Raw genomic sequence first — 17170 nt, 5'->3', positions numbered from 1 at the left:
TACGGGAGTGTTCCAGAAATATACCATGGTTGCATCCATTTAAAGACATTACCGTAGGGGAATATTTACTAGAGAAACTTGGACTAGGTAGCATATGAGAAATATTTCTTGGAAATTTGTAAATAAATCCAAATTCCTTGCATCCATATTTGTCTTTCATCTTCTACAGATGCCTTGACAAAACTCAGCCAGAGCTAGAGAATAAGATTCAGCCCCTGGCAGATCACTAAGTGTTTCATTTTTCCCCCCTCCATTTTCCCTTGTATGGGTTCCTGTCTGTGTGTAGAATTTCCTACTACATGCTTCCTTTTTGAATGTTAAAAAAAAAGGTGGACAGGTCCCTTTTGCAAATTGCTAAGGAGGAAGGACTGAAACTCTTAAACCTCTTATTCCCCCTCATACAAGTTAAAGATGAAAAGCTAAAGTGATTGTGCTGAATTTATTTTGTGCTATCTTCTTCACAGTATTCCTGAACATACTGGGTTTGCTCTTAAGGAATTGTACTTGCTTGACAGGCTACTTTGCATTAACACAGCCTCCCCCAGCCTTCAAATCCCATTCAAAGTCATTATGTCATTTTGGCTCACATTGTGACCCTGTGCAGTAGTATCCATGTTTTCCAGATGAGTCAGCAAAAGCTCCCAAGGGGTTAAGTGACTCATCTGGAAAGGGTTAAGCGACTGGCCTCTAAGGGGCAGAACTGGTCTGGAAGCTCTGCCCTTCCACCCTACTGCTGCTCTCTAATGTACAGCTCTGCTTGCTGCCGATTAAGAGAGCTGCTTTTGATAGAGCGTAATTCTTGCAGATAGCCATCTCAAAGGGAAAAAGAAAACTCGTGTCTTCATGGGTAGCATTTGAATATTACATTTTCCTTATCAGTTTCAACTTAGGATGACTTCCTTGTTCCCCTAATTGACTGGTAATTCTTTTGTTTACTTTCTTCCACATCTCAAGAACCAAGTCATAAGTATTAATAATAGTTACATTAGCATTTAATATTTTTATGAAATTCTAGTATTTCGGGAAGGGGTAATTTAAGCAGGCATGTATGTCGAACTTTGCATTTTAATTAAAAAGACTCAGAATGAAATGAACCTCTGACAGTAACAGATGACTACTTCTAAAAGCTGCATTACTATTTGATATATGTTCAGTATTTTCGTCTGGATAATAAGTCCTACAACTTGTTTCAAGAAAAGTGACAGGACTAAAACAATTAAAAAAGACAAAGCTGCTCTTTTTTAATCATATGCCCATAAATAAAACTGAGTTGTGAATTATTTCCAGAGAAGCAGTTGACAAAGTATAAGTAAATCACTCCAAGAACTAAACCTGTCTCAGTTTTTTTCTTGAATGTTCAAACCAAACCTCTATCCTTGTCCAATGATGAATTTCCTTTGACAAATAAATATTTACAAAGTATGAAATATAGACTTTGTACACTTCCTGAGGCCAAAGCATACTGCTTAAACTAAAACTGAATATTTTTCTCACCTCAAATACACCAAAATAAGAACATAACTTAAAAGTAATTCTCTCATGTAGCAGACCGTCCATTAATCATTCGTTAGAAAATATTGGCATTGCGAGTTTTGAGACAGAAAGAAATGCTGTAATTTCTAGATTGAGCAGAAAATCTGAGAGCATTTATGGATTGGAAGAAAATGGTGAACTCTGGTAAAGTATAATCTCCTGTAACCCTCATTGTGAGGGCAAGAAGGAGGAATTTTTCACCACACTCTCATTTTCCAGTGGAAAGTCTTCAAGCTGCCACTGGTCTGATTGGGTAGGCCTCAAAGGGTTAATTTACTTGTGATTTGAGAAAAGACTGGGACTTCCCCTAATTTTTTTTTAAAGTGTGGTGTGTGGGAGGAAGGTAGAAAGAGGTCCCAGAATGAATTCACTAATTGGGGTTTTCACCTGCTGTGAGTCTAATCGAATACAAAGCCTTATTTGTAGCTGAAGAGGAAGGGAGATTATGCGGAGTGTCAGAATTTCTGCCTAGTTTTGAAATTCCTGTTATTTGGCACAATGATTTGGGAAAGCCAGTGGAACAGTTACAGCTGCTGTTAAGGTGGATCAGCAATGTGGTAGTCAGAGATACTTGAACCACCTTAACCAGTTATCCATTTTTGGCAAGATGTGGCCTTGGTTCCAAAGCGTAGGGTAGCGCTAGAGCTGGCAGGCTAATAAGGCACGCTGAATTCTCTCCCATGCAGCAGCTACCGGCCTGTGAGGTTAATGAAGTGTGCCTTTATTTGAGAGAAGATGCTAAACTTCACATCTTTTTAGATGTTTGACTTGATATAGGTGACTTTGTGAGGCTCTCGGAAATCGGGCTGAAAGCAAACTGCGGGAGAGTGAAGCGGAGTTTGACTTTATCTGGAACCTGTCTGGTGAAATCTCTGGTTTAGATGGCAGCTGGCTCAGAGAACTTTCCTCAGCCTGGCTCACCCTGCCTCCCTGCAGAGGAAGGGCCTGGAAAAATAGGCTTTTGTGTGGGTGTGAAGTGCTCTGTGTCTGAATGTAGAGGCCTCTTCATTTGCTGGTTAATGTGAACTGGCTGGAGATTCTTACATTCCGAAGATCTTTCAGATTGATCTAGAAGGATTGTTAGACATATTTTAATTGATATGCCATGATATTTGCCCTAACTAGTAATGGTTCACCAGCATTGTAAGCAATGTCTGATTGACTGTTCCTGTCTCATACTTGTACCATGCAAACAGAAACATGAAATTCCTGTGTTTACTAAATACCAAAGTGTTGATATTTTACTACAAAATATGTAATATGGTTAATTGACACAATTCCTATACTCCAAGTGGATTTTCACAAAGCAGTGCATGTTATACTTTTGATTGGCTAGGGAGCAAAAAGCAATCGAAATAGACACTCTGGGGGCTAGAGGGAAGCTGGACCCTAGTGGGTAGAGAAAAACCTCAGGGCCATCCCCAGGCAAGTGCCCAGTGCAACCCATCCCTTGTCTTTTCTCTTGTCCATTTTGCTCCTCATTTTTACACTGGTAACATCAGGCTACCATTGAAACCACAAGCAGCCTAGAAAGTCAAATGAAGTGTCAGCATGTGGTAGGAGCAGCCTGACCTCTGCTGTTGGCCTTTCACATCCTCTTCTGTATGAGTGCATCCAAACCCAAGACCCCCACAACACTGATATTTCAAATCGATAGCTTCAGTCCAAACATCTTCCCGCTAAGCTCCAGGTTCAGATGTCCAACTGAGTCCTGGAAACCTTCACTTATACATCACTTGTATGTCACTTGTACACCATCTACCTCATTCAGGACTGAATTTGTCACCTTTCCCCTCCCTTTCTTCTGCTCCCTTTTCTTGACTGACTTAGCTTGGTGAACGCTACTCTTCCAATCTTGGGAGCCACCCTGTAGAGTCTTAAAAATCTCATTGTCAAGGCCAGATTGACTTAGTCTCAGAGTGGTTGGACCCAGGCATCAGAATTTTTAAAATACTCCCCAGGAGATTCCAGGGGATGGCCAAGTTGGAGGACCATTGCCCTAGATCTTTCTCATCCATACATAACATCCAATCAGTCAAGATTCCTGACTGATTTTTTTTTAACTTTTATTTAATGAATATAGATTTCCAAAGTACAGCTTATGGATTACATTGGCTTCCCCCCACAATGACTTCCCTCCCACCCGCAACCCTCCCCTTACCTGCTCTCTCTCCCCTTCCATTCATATCAAGATTCATTTTCAATTTTCTATATATACAGAAGATCAGTTTAGTATACATTAAGTAGATTTCAACAGTTTGCACCCACATAGACACACAAAATGAAAAATACTGTTTGAGTACTCGTTATAGCATTATCTCAATGTACAGCACATTAAGGACAGAGATCCTACATGAGGAGTAAGTGCACAGTGACTCCTGTTGTTGACTTTACAAATTGACACTCCTGTTTATGACACAGATTCCTGACTGATTTTTATTCTATTTGATCATTTCTCCACCCCTGTACTACTGCTGTAGTAGTTCAAATCCTTGTTATAATGCAGTCACCTTGGACCTGGACTCCTAATGCTAGAAGCTTTCCTCTGATCAAGCCCACACACCATTATCCAGGTGATTTTTCTAAAGGACCAATCTGATATAGCCACACTTGTGATTAAATTATATCCTCTTTATAAAACTCTCCCATACTTTTCAGGATTCAAGTCATACTGTCAATTGGCACCTGAGGCCCTTGTCAGTTTGCCTAGCTCTCTGACCCCTGTCTTGACATTCTTTCATGACAGTCAAGCAGACCATTGAAGGCTTCCAATGAATAAGTTGTTTACAGTCTCTTCACCTTCACATCTACTTGTATCACCATTCATAATTATTGGTTTGCCTTTGTGTTTACTCCCAAAGGGCCAGAAGCTCCTTGTGGGCCTACAGAGGATGCTGCTATCAATATTTGTCCAATGAATGAGTCGTCTGCTTTCCTGAAAGCTCCAATGGGTGGAGCTCAATTTCTCTTCTGTCAGTAGTCCCCATCCAACATCCAGGCTCTTGTTTCAGAGGATAGCTTAGGTTGGATGTGTCCCTGTTCAGGTAGAGTCCTGGGAGAAGCGGGTGGTACATTCAAAAGGGACACTTAAGGAGAGTATCATGAAATCGTCCTTTGCAAAGATCAGGGCAGGATAGGGTCACTTTCTTTGGCCTCATGCCATCTCCTCTCTTCTTTTCCCCTATTTCTAGCCCAGTTACTCTCCTCTGCTGTCAGCCATCAGTGGGACTGCTTATGAGCACACTAGAGAAAACATAGTTTTTCCACAATAGAAGAAGCCATGTCTCTCTGTGGCCGCAGAGCAGGGTAGCCAAGAGTAAAAGCCATGGAGCTGATCCCTTACTGCCCTTCCTTGCACTGCCCCGTTCTATCTGTGGTACTGGGGACAAGAAACTCATGGTAGCTTCTAGAGTCAGGATTTCAAATTAAGTTTGTTCTGGTGGCAGAACTTCTCATTTCATATCTGTGGTTTGTATCAAAATAGTAACAGTAGTAAATAGAAGAGACACCTATTATCAGTAAGTGATTAATGTATTATGAATGTGTATGTGGCATCCCTACATAATTTACATGTGAAATAAATATATATCTGTTATGGTCTTCTCTAAATGCCCTTCCCAAAAAGCATAATTCATAATCTCATTGAAATTGACAGCAAAACAGTTGATATGATGCCATGTCATTTGTTAATAACACTCTCCGTATTTTCTAAAATGCCATCAAGATTTGGGAACAAGTCTTCAAGTGTCTATAACTCCAGCCTAAAAAAAAACTTTAAGATGTATTTTTGAGAATTGCCATCTGTCAATTTTTTAAAAAAATCTGAATAGTGATTTCTTATTTTTCATTTTTTTCTTGATAAATTGTTCTCAGTAGCTTTCTAGACTTGAGTGTTTATAGTTTAGGGAAGTATATCAGAAGTACTGCACCTTGAGCAGGTAGTTTAAATGTGTAAAACAAACAAATCTGTCTTGCCACACCCTCTTATAAATCCTAACACTGATTGCTAATATTTGCAAATGTTCATACCGTGAGGTTTTTGTCTTTTCCTTGAAATACATATAAACAGTATTTAAGCAGTTTGCCACATTGACGTAGAGAATAACTCTCTGAATAACTCGAAGGCCATTAAATCCTCATCCCAGGATGCCAATCCCTCTCCCTCTGTCAAGAAGAGGGACAGACCTAAAAGCTACTCAAAGACAACCTCACCCAAGGAAATTCTAGTGCTCCCGCCCATATAATAGCAGCACTGGTAGGTCAAAATTGAGATAGGACAGCAATACAAGTTTCAATTTATAGGCAAAATGCCCAAAGTAGTGCCTGTTTGATTTAAAATAGCAACACCAAGCATCCCTACAGCACACATCTTTAGTGATAATGTTGAACATGTTTACTTGGTCTGTTAGAGGTGAGGAAGCAACCTGCATCCCCTTTGGCTTTTGTTCGCATACTTTTTGCCTCTTTGCCATGCTGTGTCGTAGGACAAAGATAGATTGATGTCTCTAGTCCTCTCAGCTCCAACGTTCTAGGGGAAAATCTACTGAACAAAAAAAAGGGGGGGATATTTAAAAAGAAAAAGGGGAACAAGTTTCAACTGTAGACTGGAGTGGAATGAATCAACCAGGAGAGAGTAAAAAGCAAACGGTTGAAAGCAGATAAAAAGAACAGCAGGCCAACAAAATAAATGGATAAAGAGAGATGAAGACGCTAACGGCGTTCATCCTAAAATACTCTTTACACTGTTAATCTAAGATATTATGTGAAGGCTGTGGAAAATTCTTGTGCTAATGAAGGCTTTCTTCTTTTTGGAATATTTCCAACCTTGAAATAATTGTGTGTAGTTAACCTGTATCATCATACTGCAGACTCTGAGATTAGAACTATTTGAACTGTCCAGGCACTGTAACTTATCCAGTAAAATGTTTTATTGGAAACAAATTCCTTTCGGATTTTCCTGAAGGAATACTAGAAGGCCAAACCATGCAACACCATTGCTAGTGGTGTCTGTTGTAGACCGGTCATTCCAGTGCTGGAGGGAGGGGGAAAGACAGGGAGAGGGAGGGAGGGGGGAGGGAGGGAGGGAAAGAGAGAGATGGAGAGAGACAGAGACTGAGAGAGATTGGTCTTTTGTGGGCTGGTTCACTACCAAATACTAGCAACAGCGGCTGTTTCTTAAGAGACTCGCTTAGCTTAGGATGAGACCAACCTGAATTTCACGTCCTTACTGCCCCACTACTTTAATCTTCAATTGGGGGGAGGGATAACACATGTGATTTTTTTCTTTCATTTTCTAACGTCAAGCCCACACGCTAATTATCTGCCAGTGAGGTCATTTGCACCTAGGTCATTTATTTAGGCAACAAGTAGTCTTGGTGGAGGTTTTAAGGGGGTGCCAGCAGAGTGGTGTGTGGCTTTCAGGTTCCTCGGTCTACCTTAAACCCCCTTCCTCTTTATTCCTTTTCCTGTCTGTTTTGAAAGCCCCAAACTGCCCAGTCCCTGGGAGCCCGGGTTCCCGGGTCCCGAGGTGGGGGCGGAGCCCGGGGCGGCCCCGCCCCGTCTGCCCGCAGCGCCCCCTCCCCGGCCGGCCGGCCCGCCCGCTCGCCCGCCAGCCAGCGCCGGCTCCTCCGCAGTGCTTTCGGCTGGGAGCCTGGGCGGCGGCGGCGCTCGACTTTCGGGGAAGCCCGGCGGCTCTGGGAAGCTCACTCCTCCGCTCACGCCTGCCCCGGCCCCGCGGAGCCCTTGCAGCCATGAGGGAACAGCTCAAAGGGTAAGTGGCTCTCGGCCCCGGGCCCCGCCGACCGCCGCAATCCGTGCACTTGTGGCACGAGCAGGGGCAAGCCGAGCCGGCCAAAACTTGGACAGGCGCGGCGGCTGCACCCGGGGCAGCCGGGCGTCCGGGAACCGCTTCCGCGAGTGCCCGCGGCGCCGCTGCAGGTGCGACCCCGGGGCTTCTCCCCCAGCGCCAGGCTCTCGGGGAGGCTCTTCCCCTGCCTTTGGGACGGGCTCGGAGAAAAAAAGAAAAGCTGATTTCTCGCCTTACCCAGAGGGGACAGCGCATTCCTCACGCCGAGGTTAGGACCGGGGAGCTTTTAGCTCCTTTCCGGGCTGCCGGTGTGGACGTGAGCGAGCCAGGCTTTTCCCTAAATCGTCTCTCGACCTCGAAGAAGGCAGGGGCGCGCGCGGCTCTACCTTCCGTTGCACTGCAAGTGCCAAAAGGTCAACTTTCTGCCTGATTTCTTCCGAGAATTCCATCTGACATTTCTCCCGCTGCATTTTCTACTGTGTTCATTCCATGCCCCCAAGACTTGCGGAAATCAGCAAAGAGGAAAAACAGAGCCCCAAGTCAAGGATTTCACAAGAGGATCCAGGGTTTTTGGGGGGTAGGAGGGAGAACGGCTGGTTGTTGGTTTGTTTAGGCTTTTTTTTTTTTTTTGTCCTCTGGGCTCGGGCGTGGAGTCATTTGTGGGGTGTCCTTCTCACCTGTCCCCAGGTGTCTGTGGCTGTGTGTGAGCAAAGTTTGTCATTCCCACAAGGACCACGGCAGTGGAAAGGGCAGGCGCTTATCTCAGTTCAATTTGAAGTTCAGTTTGAAGCCTGGGGTTTGGTTGCCCGAGGGAGACAGAGTGTTATAAAATGCTTCAATAACAGCCGAAACAGTCCATCGGATTTAAGTGGGGAGCCAGTCTTTAAGTGAAATCTGCACTCTTTGCCTTGACCAGTAAGCTCTTCGTGGCCCCTCGGTTTCTGTTTGCCAGTCATCTCTCCTCATCACCCCCAACACCCTTTCTTTCTTTTTTTGTTTTTAACCTATATTTATTTCCTTGTTTCAAAGCCCCTCTTTGGAGGATACAGTTGCTCTTGGAGAAGCAGAGGAGCGCATGAAACAACAGGGCTATATGAAAGGTCTCTGACCCTTGATCACCGTGGAATTGGTTTCAGTCATCATTGTTTGATCTTGGATTGGACACGACCCTGAAGTGAAATTGCTTGGGCCGAAGTTGAGGGTGGGTGGGAGTTAAACCTTGAAAAGCAAATAGAACAGAGGACAAGTAACAGCTGCAACAGCCACCAAGGCAATCATCTTTGCCCTGGCTTGAGCCACACAGAATAAAACGTTGAACATCCACGGAACAAGAAGTGGGAGCTAGTCTAGGATTTCTGATGCTTAGATTGACATGCACCACCACCCCCCCCAGCCGCCTCCCAACAGTAGCAGACACTTTTTCTCATCTCCACCCCTCCAATATTCCAGCAATGCAAGCCAAGTTCAACAATTCAGCATGCAAATGACTAGGTTCCTCTAGAAAGAGTCTGATCCGCAGATTAAAGGGAAATCATTTGTGTGTGTGGATCAATGGGCTCCAGATTATATATGAAGCCAAACTCTAATCCTCTGCAAATCACAAGAGAATGCTACCTTTTTATATTGCCGCATAGCGATTAGTTTCCTCCCTGGGAAGTAGTGGAAATATATATATATATATATATTTTTTTAAAGGCAACTGTTCGTAATATTTTCAGTACCAAATAACAGTGGTGGCAGAAGAAATCTTATTTTAATTAGGCAACTGCCATTTCCCCAGCGAGAGCAGTAGATATTTGTTACTTTTTCTAAGTGTTTAATGTTTGTTTTTAAGAAACTAAAACAGCAATTCCAATAAGTCTGATTCTTCCAGCACTGACAGCAGGAACAGCTCTGAGGCACTTATAATAACCTTGCACACTACTTGAAACTAAAGAAGGTGAGAGAAAATTTAAATGGTGTGTTAGGAAATTAGGTCAGCCCTGTGCTCAGTGGAGTAATGTTTTAATTTCTTATTATTGACAAGTAGATGTTGCTGGGGTCTTTTGTCATAGCCAGTGATTTTATGTTTTAATTTGCATCAGGTTCCTATCAGGGCCTCCAATAAAAAGGCAAAGGAGAGTTTACTGTGATTTGTACAAATAAAAAAAGGAAACTCTTAGTTTGAAGATGGCTCAGAGAGGCACATCTGATGCCAGACTTTGGAACAGGCAGCATCAGAATCAATGACATTTTTTTAAAGATCGTTCATGAAACCCATGTCTGTATTAATGTATGTACCGCCTTGCGATCTCTCTGTTGGGCATCATTGTTCTCAGGAAAGCTGAATGAAGATGGACCCATTAATGTGGGAACAGGTTTCAGAATCTCTGTATTGGTTGGATATGTGCTTAGGGCGTGTGTTTCCCTTGTGGAAAGTGTGGTGCACAAAAGAGACAATTACCAAAAACAGTCCCACCCACCCCCCTCCCCTCCCCCCCTCCCCAGCATACCCAGTAAAGTGTGAGCTGCTTCTCTTTGAGTTCCTGAGAATTCTCTAGTGTTCTCAAAGACAGGCACAAAGTAAGAAACGCAGCTGTAAAATGGGGCTCGATCACAGGCAAAAAAAAAAAAAATCGGTTTGTTCTGCAAAGGAGACGAGAGATATGAGTTATGCAAATTGGTGCTTACTATTTCATCCATTCCGTTTTCATCTTTCCTATCTATTTTGGGGGTCAAGTCTATCCTGGCACAGCTTCTGGAGTCAGCACAGGTAGAAAATACCCATGTATCGTGAAGGAAATATTGGTTCATCACACAGTTACCAAAAATTCCCAGTGCTTTTCAGCTATGTTGCCAAGCGTTTTTAGCATTCAGTGATGAAAAGATGATTTTTCTAGTTTCGCGGATTAGTCACACTCTTCATTCTTTTCTTCTTTCCACTTGCGTTCACTTCTTTCACTTAATACTGGTTTGCAATTGAAGTGAAAGTAAGACTGCCAAGGTGAAATCTAAATCTGTTTTTCTGGTTACTTTGCATTGCTTGCAAATAAAAGGCTTGTGTGTTGGAGGGGAAGAAGGTAACACTAGGTTGGGCTGGGGAATTATTTGAGGAGTTCATTTATCTGTTGTTCATGTCCCCCAGACTCAGGAGACTAGTACCTGTCAAAAACTAGTAACAGACAAATGAGGAATAGAATTGGGGGCCTTAGAATTTCTTCTGTCTGCCACTAAAGGACATTTCAGTTTCACTACGGACTGGTGAATTACAAAATAATTTCTAAACCCTTTTCATGATGTTAACCTCCAAAATAAATTCCTTAAAAAAGGTAGACATATACTGATGCCAACAGTCGTGAGAATTCTTTTCCTTTTGGAGGTGGGGCACTACACGAAGCTTGCATTTTCTCTCTCCATGTGGGATTCTCCTGTAAATTGTATGCACGTTTCTGCTTCTCATTGCTTTTAGAGTTGCATTTGATACAAATTTATTCTTTTCCATGTTCCTCCCATTTGAAGTCCTTTCCAGATGGTGGCTTTTCTGTCTGGCCGGGTTTATCAGCTCAGCCACACGTTTTTCTGCAGATCTGTTAAAGATGCTACAGTAGTCCTCTCGAACGTCCTGTTGATGGGACCCTGTTATTACACAGTGTGCCTAGTGGGCGCATGTCCTCTGCTCTCCTCTTTGTCCCTGGTGCGCACATCTGGATGACCTCTGGGCATGGGCGACGCCTGAATGCAGGGTGGTCTCAGTAGAAAGTAACCTCTCTTTGCTCCGCACTTGTGTACGGAATTGGTACACAATCGCTTTCCGAGCTAAAAAATGCTGAGAACAAGCAACACTTTTTCCATGAAGCTGCAAGCTGCAGCCTCCTTGTGCTGTGCATATAAAGTACCAGTCCCGCCTACCCCTTCTCCAGATTATAAACCAGCTTGGCCATGGGGTTGCCTACAAGTCCTTAACACTTGGATGTTGCTCTGGTCCGTTCCCTCGATTGATAAGCCCCTCTCGCACTCCTCAAATGCCGATTGTGTCCGCGGAGAAGAAAATCAGAAATCAACATATTTGGCGGAGACTGAAGCAGTCCTTCACAAGTGGACTTTTTTCCCAAGTTGATTTTAGTAGCCTTCATGGTTCAAGCACTGAACGGCCGGTGAACTTGTACTTTTGGGGTAATTTCCATATGTCTTTGCGAGATTATGATTCTTTTGGACTGATCAAACCACTTGAAGTGTTTCTTTTTACTTACGTTTCCAGACGGAGGTAATGCACATTGAGTGTTGATGTGGCTCTTTAGGAAGGCTCTTCCTTAGGCTGGACTGAATTCCAGCAGTTGGAGCTACATCGATATTGTAATCAACTAAGACAAGGTTGGCTTTTAACGGACGGTGCTTTGGGGGGTCACACGATAACAAAAATAACTGCATATTAAGTACCAAAAGGTACTGATCACTTCCCTACCACTTCCTTTAACTCCACTGGGTGAGCTGGCTTGCCCTAAATATCACGGCTGGTAGGGTGCAGAGCCCTGAAATTCATAACCTGTGCAGAAGCCACTGGGCATCGTTGCTTCTCCAGACTCCTCTTCAAGTGCCCAAATTTGAACTCTTTCTCTTCTCTTCCTCTCTACCCTTCCTCCACAAAGATGACAAATAAGCCCTACGTATGAGTACTGAAATACGGTTCAAAGCTGCCCTTTCACTTTTTCAAAGCCCTTCATGGAATCCCCAGAATATGATGCTGTGGTTGATATATATAGATGGACCACAGTAAGGAAAAGTAGATGTAGTTATCTCTCCCAGGTTTATTCATGGAAACTGAGTGAGGAACAAAGGTGTTTTGTTCTTTTCCTGACCTGATAGCAGGCAACCACAGTTCAAGAAGTAGAAGAGAACTGTGAGTGCTATTCAGGCCCAAGTCAACAGAACAGGGGTGTAGTGGTGTGTGGCGGTCGGAGCGTAAAAGGCCTCAGAGTGATGAGTAATGGGAAGAAGGTCGGTGTGTTCGTCCGGCACTGTGGAAGACGAAAGGAAGTCCAGGTATCAAGGCTGTGGAGTCTGGATACGTCGAAGGAGTAATAGGAAAGTGTCAAGGGCAGGGAAAGCAAATGCGAAGTGAAGTGATGTGTATCTATTCAACCACCAGTGTCTCTTTGACAGTCAAATGACAATTACCAGGATGCTTTCTGTATTTTCCATATCAGATGGCTGAATCAGTCCTGGTCTTTGGTTATTGATTGCGTAACAAGGTCAATTTTATCATAGGAGAAGTACAGTCGGACTTGTGGGTGCAAAAAGGAAACACATTCTGGAGCCGGCTCATGCTCATGCTGCTTTTCCCTTTGAAAGTGAAGCTGGGGCAGGGGTGGGTTGGGGAGGGGAGGGTGGGCTTTCTGCCTGCAAGCTAAACATTGTTCAGTGTACTATGGAGACCTTGGAAGTACACACGCCGAGTGATTCCAAAGCAAACCCGTCGTCATTGTCGGTGTGCCTTTTCTCTACTACACGTTGTAAATTCTAAAGTCTCTCCTTATGTTCTGTGTTTCAGCCATGAGACCCAGACAACTTGCTGGGACCATCCCAAAATGACCGAGCTCTACCAGTCTTTAGGTAAGGACACGGCTGTGTTTCTTCCAGGTTAAGTGATGGGTGCCTTTCAGAGTGACGTAGTTTGTGGTATGCCAGTCATTTGTTGTAGAAATGTATATCACCAGCCTACGGCAGTGGCACCTTGATTCTCAAAATGGACAATCAGCATGCTTTTTGTCCAGACACTTAGAGTTTCATTGATTCCTGAGAAGCCAAACACATCTGCGACGTCCTATAGGTCTTTGTAGTTTCTTTTACTGCCAGAACGAATGGAAAAACACTTGTAATTTACAACATTTTTTCCCATGAAGAACAAAAACTATTTCAAGTGATTCTTATTGATTTCTTCCGTGTGAAAGCAAGACAGCGCTATGGCCAAACCACAGATGTCGTGTAAAGGAATCTTTGGCTGTCTATCCGGGACTCACAATTCCTGAGGTCATGAGTATGAACATTTACCGTGGCTTGTTTTGTGTTTCTGTGAGACCTTGACAGGTGTTTATTTTATTTTTTTTCCCCCTCGTAACTTGGAACTTTTTGAACAGGCACACGGTATACAAATAAGGGAGAAAACACGGATCTTTTTCACACTGGACAACGATGGTCTATTCTGTCATTTTAGGTCTGTAGGGAATATTCAGAAATGAATTTTCTTCCAGTGCGGCTACTTTTTTGTTTAAAAAAATTGTAACTCAAAGTTAGTCTTTTCTGCTTTACACATGTTTGTGGATGGACAAATTTGCAGATTAAAATGCGTGAGGTGAAATCTTTGGACTTAAAATTGCATGATAAAGCCCATTGGAATCAGTGCTTAACCATAAATTCTGTACGTGTAGACATATGTGGGGTGTGTTTCTGTCACAGGTTTCCGCTGGTTAATGAATTGTACCTATTGAGACAGCAAGGAATAGGGGAAGAGCTATTAGCCAAAAAATTGTTTTGTTAAACTGTTTTTCTAATTATAAATGATAAAAACTTCTGCTAAGAAGTCTAAAATATACAAATAAAAAGCATAAAAAAGAGTCACTTATAGTTCTGCTACCTCCATACATCCCATACATTTTAAGTCATTAGGTCATGTCCCTCCAGTAGTTGAGTGTGTAAATTTTTACAAATTTAAGTAAATTTAAGGGAATTTGCGATCAGCTAATCTTCAGGTGCTACATTTTCAGTGCCTGCAGAGTGTTTTCAGCTTATAATGCCGGACCACAGGTGAGAAATGAATGCTTGCATTTTGGCAAATGAATGGGTAAAGGGCTTCATTCGAAGCTGCAAACAGTGGTGCTGGCCAAGCTGGTCTTCCTAGCCTGGGACCTTCAGGACCTCTGATTGTTCAGGAAAAACTAGAATCTCATTAAAGAGCTGGTTTCCACTTGTTTGTGAACACCCTGATGATGATGATTATTATTATTTTAAAAGACTTATTTATTTATTTGAAAGGCAGAGTTACAGAGAGGCAGAGAGACAGAGGCAGAGAGAGGTCTTCCATCTGCTGGTTCACTCCCCAGATGGCCGCAACAGCCGGAGCTGCGCCGATCCAAAACCAGGAGCCAGGAGCTTCCTCTGGGTCTCCCATGAGGGTGCAGGGGCCCAAGGACTTGGGCCATCTTCTTCTGTTTTCCCAGGCCATAGCAGAGAGCTGGATCAGAAGAGGAGCAGTCAGGACTCAAACCCAGCGCCCATACGGGATGCTGGCACTGCAGGCAGTGGCTCTACCCACTAAACCACAGTGCCAGCCCCCACCATCCTGATTATTACCTGTGATTTACTCTTAACTTTTTCCCACTCCAGTTACAGTTGTTTTTAGTTGTAATATTTTAATTTTATTTAGAAATAATTGTGGACAGGAGTTTGGCACAATGGTTAAGAAGCAGCTTGGAATGCCCACATTCCATGTCAGAGTGCTGGGGTTCAAGTCCCAGCTCTGCTTCATATTCTGGTTCCTGCTGATGCGCATCCTAGGAGGGATCTGGTGATGGTTCAAGTACTTTGGTGGTACCTGCCACCCACATGGGAGACCTGGGTTGAGTTCCTGGTCCCAGCTTCAGTCGAAAGTAGTTGCTGGCATTTGAGGAATGAACAAGTGGATGGAAGGTCTCTCTGTGTTTGTCCCTTTCAAAGAAACAAAAAAATTTCAATAAAGTAATTATTACTTTATAGTACATTTATCAGTATAATTATATCACTATATAATAAAAATATATTGATATTAGCATTTGTTCTAATTTTTAAGTTAAAGGTATAAACAGGCTAACAAAAGAGGAGAAAAAGCAAATATAATTCACTACCCCTCTTGGAGTTAAATAAAGGTTAAAAATCTAGTATATTTCCTTAGACATTTCTTCTGCAGATAGACATTTTACATTGTTTTATAACCTACTTTTTTTCAAAAGCCTTCCACTGCCATATTTTCACTTCATTGTATTCTCTAACCAGGCACTTTTAATTATTCTACAGTGAAAGATTGTAAACATGATTGATAAAAAAGCTAATTATGGACTATCAATGAATAGGTGTTTGCATCTTCAATAGCAATTACATTTACAGTCATATCTCTAAAGGTTTCTTCGTAGTTTGGATGTGATGGTGAAGTCAAAGCTGGTAATCTGGCCTGGCTTGTGACTCGGGACAAATGACTTGAATTTGAAAGATAGAGTATTTTATAGTCACAGAGGATTTTAATGCTCATATATTACAATCTTAATATTTTATTAAAGCAAAGGTATAATTTGCATATAATGAATACAGCTGTCATAAATGTGTGATCAATTCCAGTCCCCTTTGGACTTCTGTTTCTTGCTAGTCTCATAATAAATATCTTACAAATGAACTAGCTGTTGAAATTTACTTTCTAATTTTTTGGACTAATATTTCTGGTACTTTCGTACAATCACATGCTGCTTAGGCTGTTACCTAAGTGGTTATTCACGAACTAACATAACACATTTATTGAGGGCCTACTGTTAACGTGCTGTACAAGTGACGTGTCAGCAACCAACCTGCATGCTGGGTGGTAGCAGCATCTGCATTGCTCAGAACCATGAAAGATCCGGGGCTTTGGGCACCATCAGCATCCAAACTAATATTCAAACCAGAGCACCCTCAACCCATTCTGAAGTGTCCCAGTAGCTGCCGTTAACCAATGAGAATCCATGACAGAAGGCATGGCTAGCTGTGTACACTGACAGCCCACATGCATATAGGGAAGGAATTTATGTTTGAACATCCTGATTTTCATGGACTTTGACAAGTAACTTTAAACACAAGAAGATCATTTCATGAATTTTTGGTCTCAAAATGTGTTCAGTCACAGAAGAAAGCAAACCTCTGAAAAATTTTAGTGCTACAGAGGAGAGTACTAATTTTTTTTAAAAAAAAAATACTTATTTGAAAGACAGAGTTAGAGACAGATCTTGCATCCACTGGTTCATTCCTCAAATGGCTACAATGGCTAGAGCTGGGCCAATCTGAAGCCAGGAACCAGGAGCCTCATCCAGGTCTTCCATGTGGGTACAGGGGCCCAAGGACTTGGGCCAACTTCTGCTGATTTCCCAGGCCATAGCAGAGAGCTGGATCGCAAGTGGAGCAGCCGGGGCTCGAACTGACACCCATATGGGATGCTGGCACTGCAGGCGGCGGCTTTACTTGCTGTGCCACAGCACCAGCTGAAATTAATTTTGTATTCTCAAAAGATCTCAGATGGCTTTTTAGAGAGGACTTTCATGAAATGTTTGAAATATTGGTGTTTTGTCTTTATTTTTGGGCTGGGTGCCTGTGAGAAAATTCTGAATTATGATGAAAGTACTGTTGGGCTCACACATAAACAAAATAAGACTGGGTAAAGAAAGAATTGAAATGTTCACAGTGTTGACCTGACAGTCATTAGGGATTTGAGTCTCCAAAAAATTTTGTGCATGACATTAATGACTTGGCAAAAGCCTTGTCTTAGGTTTTCGTGAAGAATTCATCACTAAGAACAACTTAAAAATAATTTTCTTGCAGCATTATTCTGTAACTACCCCCAGTAGTCAAAGAATGGTTGTGGGGTAAGTGGGATATATATAGAAAAAAAGTTTCTCATATCTACTATTTATATCTTTACAATGAGAGTAATGGACAAAAGTATGTAAGAATTTTGTTTTTCTCTTACTTTGGGCTGAGGGTGGGGCAGATTGTATCCAAAACTTGGCTGTGATTATAATTTTCCAAGAGGTATGTTTAGGCTGACCCCGCAGACGAATGGATTTCTAAACGTTTAATCAT

The 17170-nt window shown here is 42.6% G+C and overlaps 1 protein-coding gene across 24 annotated transcripts in view; it reads left to right on the top strand.

Moving 5' to 3' along the window:
* The window catches only part of DMD (dystrophin), a 2248405-nt gene that overhangs the window by 2090294 nt on the left and 140941 nt on the right, over positions 1 to 17170 (top strand). For 20 of the 24 annotated variants that reach the window (XM_070067426.1, XM_051827673.2, XM_051827679.2 and 17 more), the window contains one exon: positions 12867 to 12928. In XM_070067426.1, the coding sequence (XP_069923527.1) occupies positions 12867 to 12928 (62 nt within the window). Of the gene's footprint in view, positions 1 to 7117; positions 7304 to 12866; positions 12929 to 17170 lie in introns of those variants that run through there. The other 4 variants (XM_051827683.2, XM_051827685.2, XM_051827684.2 and 1 more) reach the window with 2 other exon arrangements.

This window comes from Oryctolagus cuniculus, chromosome X (genome assembly GCF_964237555.1).
Source record: "Oryctolagus cuniculus chromosome X, mOryCun1.1, whole genome shotgun sequence".
In the NCBI taxonomy this organism is placed as follows: Eukaryota; Metazoa; Chordata; class Mammalia; order Lagomorpha; family Leporidae; genus Oryctolagus; species Oryctolagus cuniculus.
Note: the sequence above shows the minus strand (reverse complement) of the source record. Positions and strands in the feature narration are given on the sequence as shown.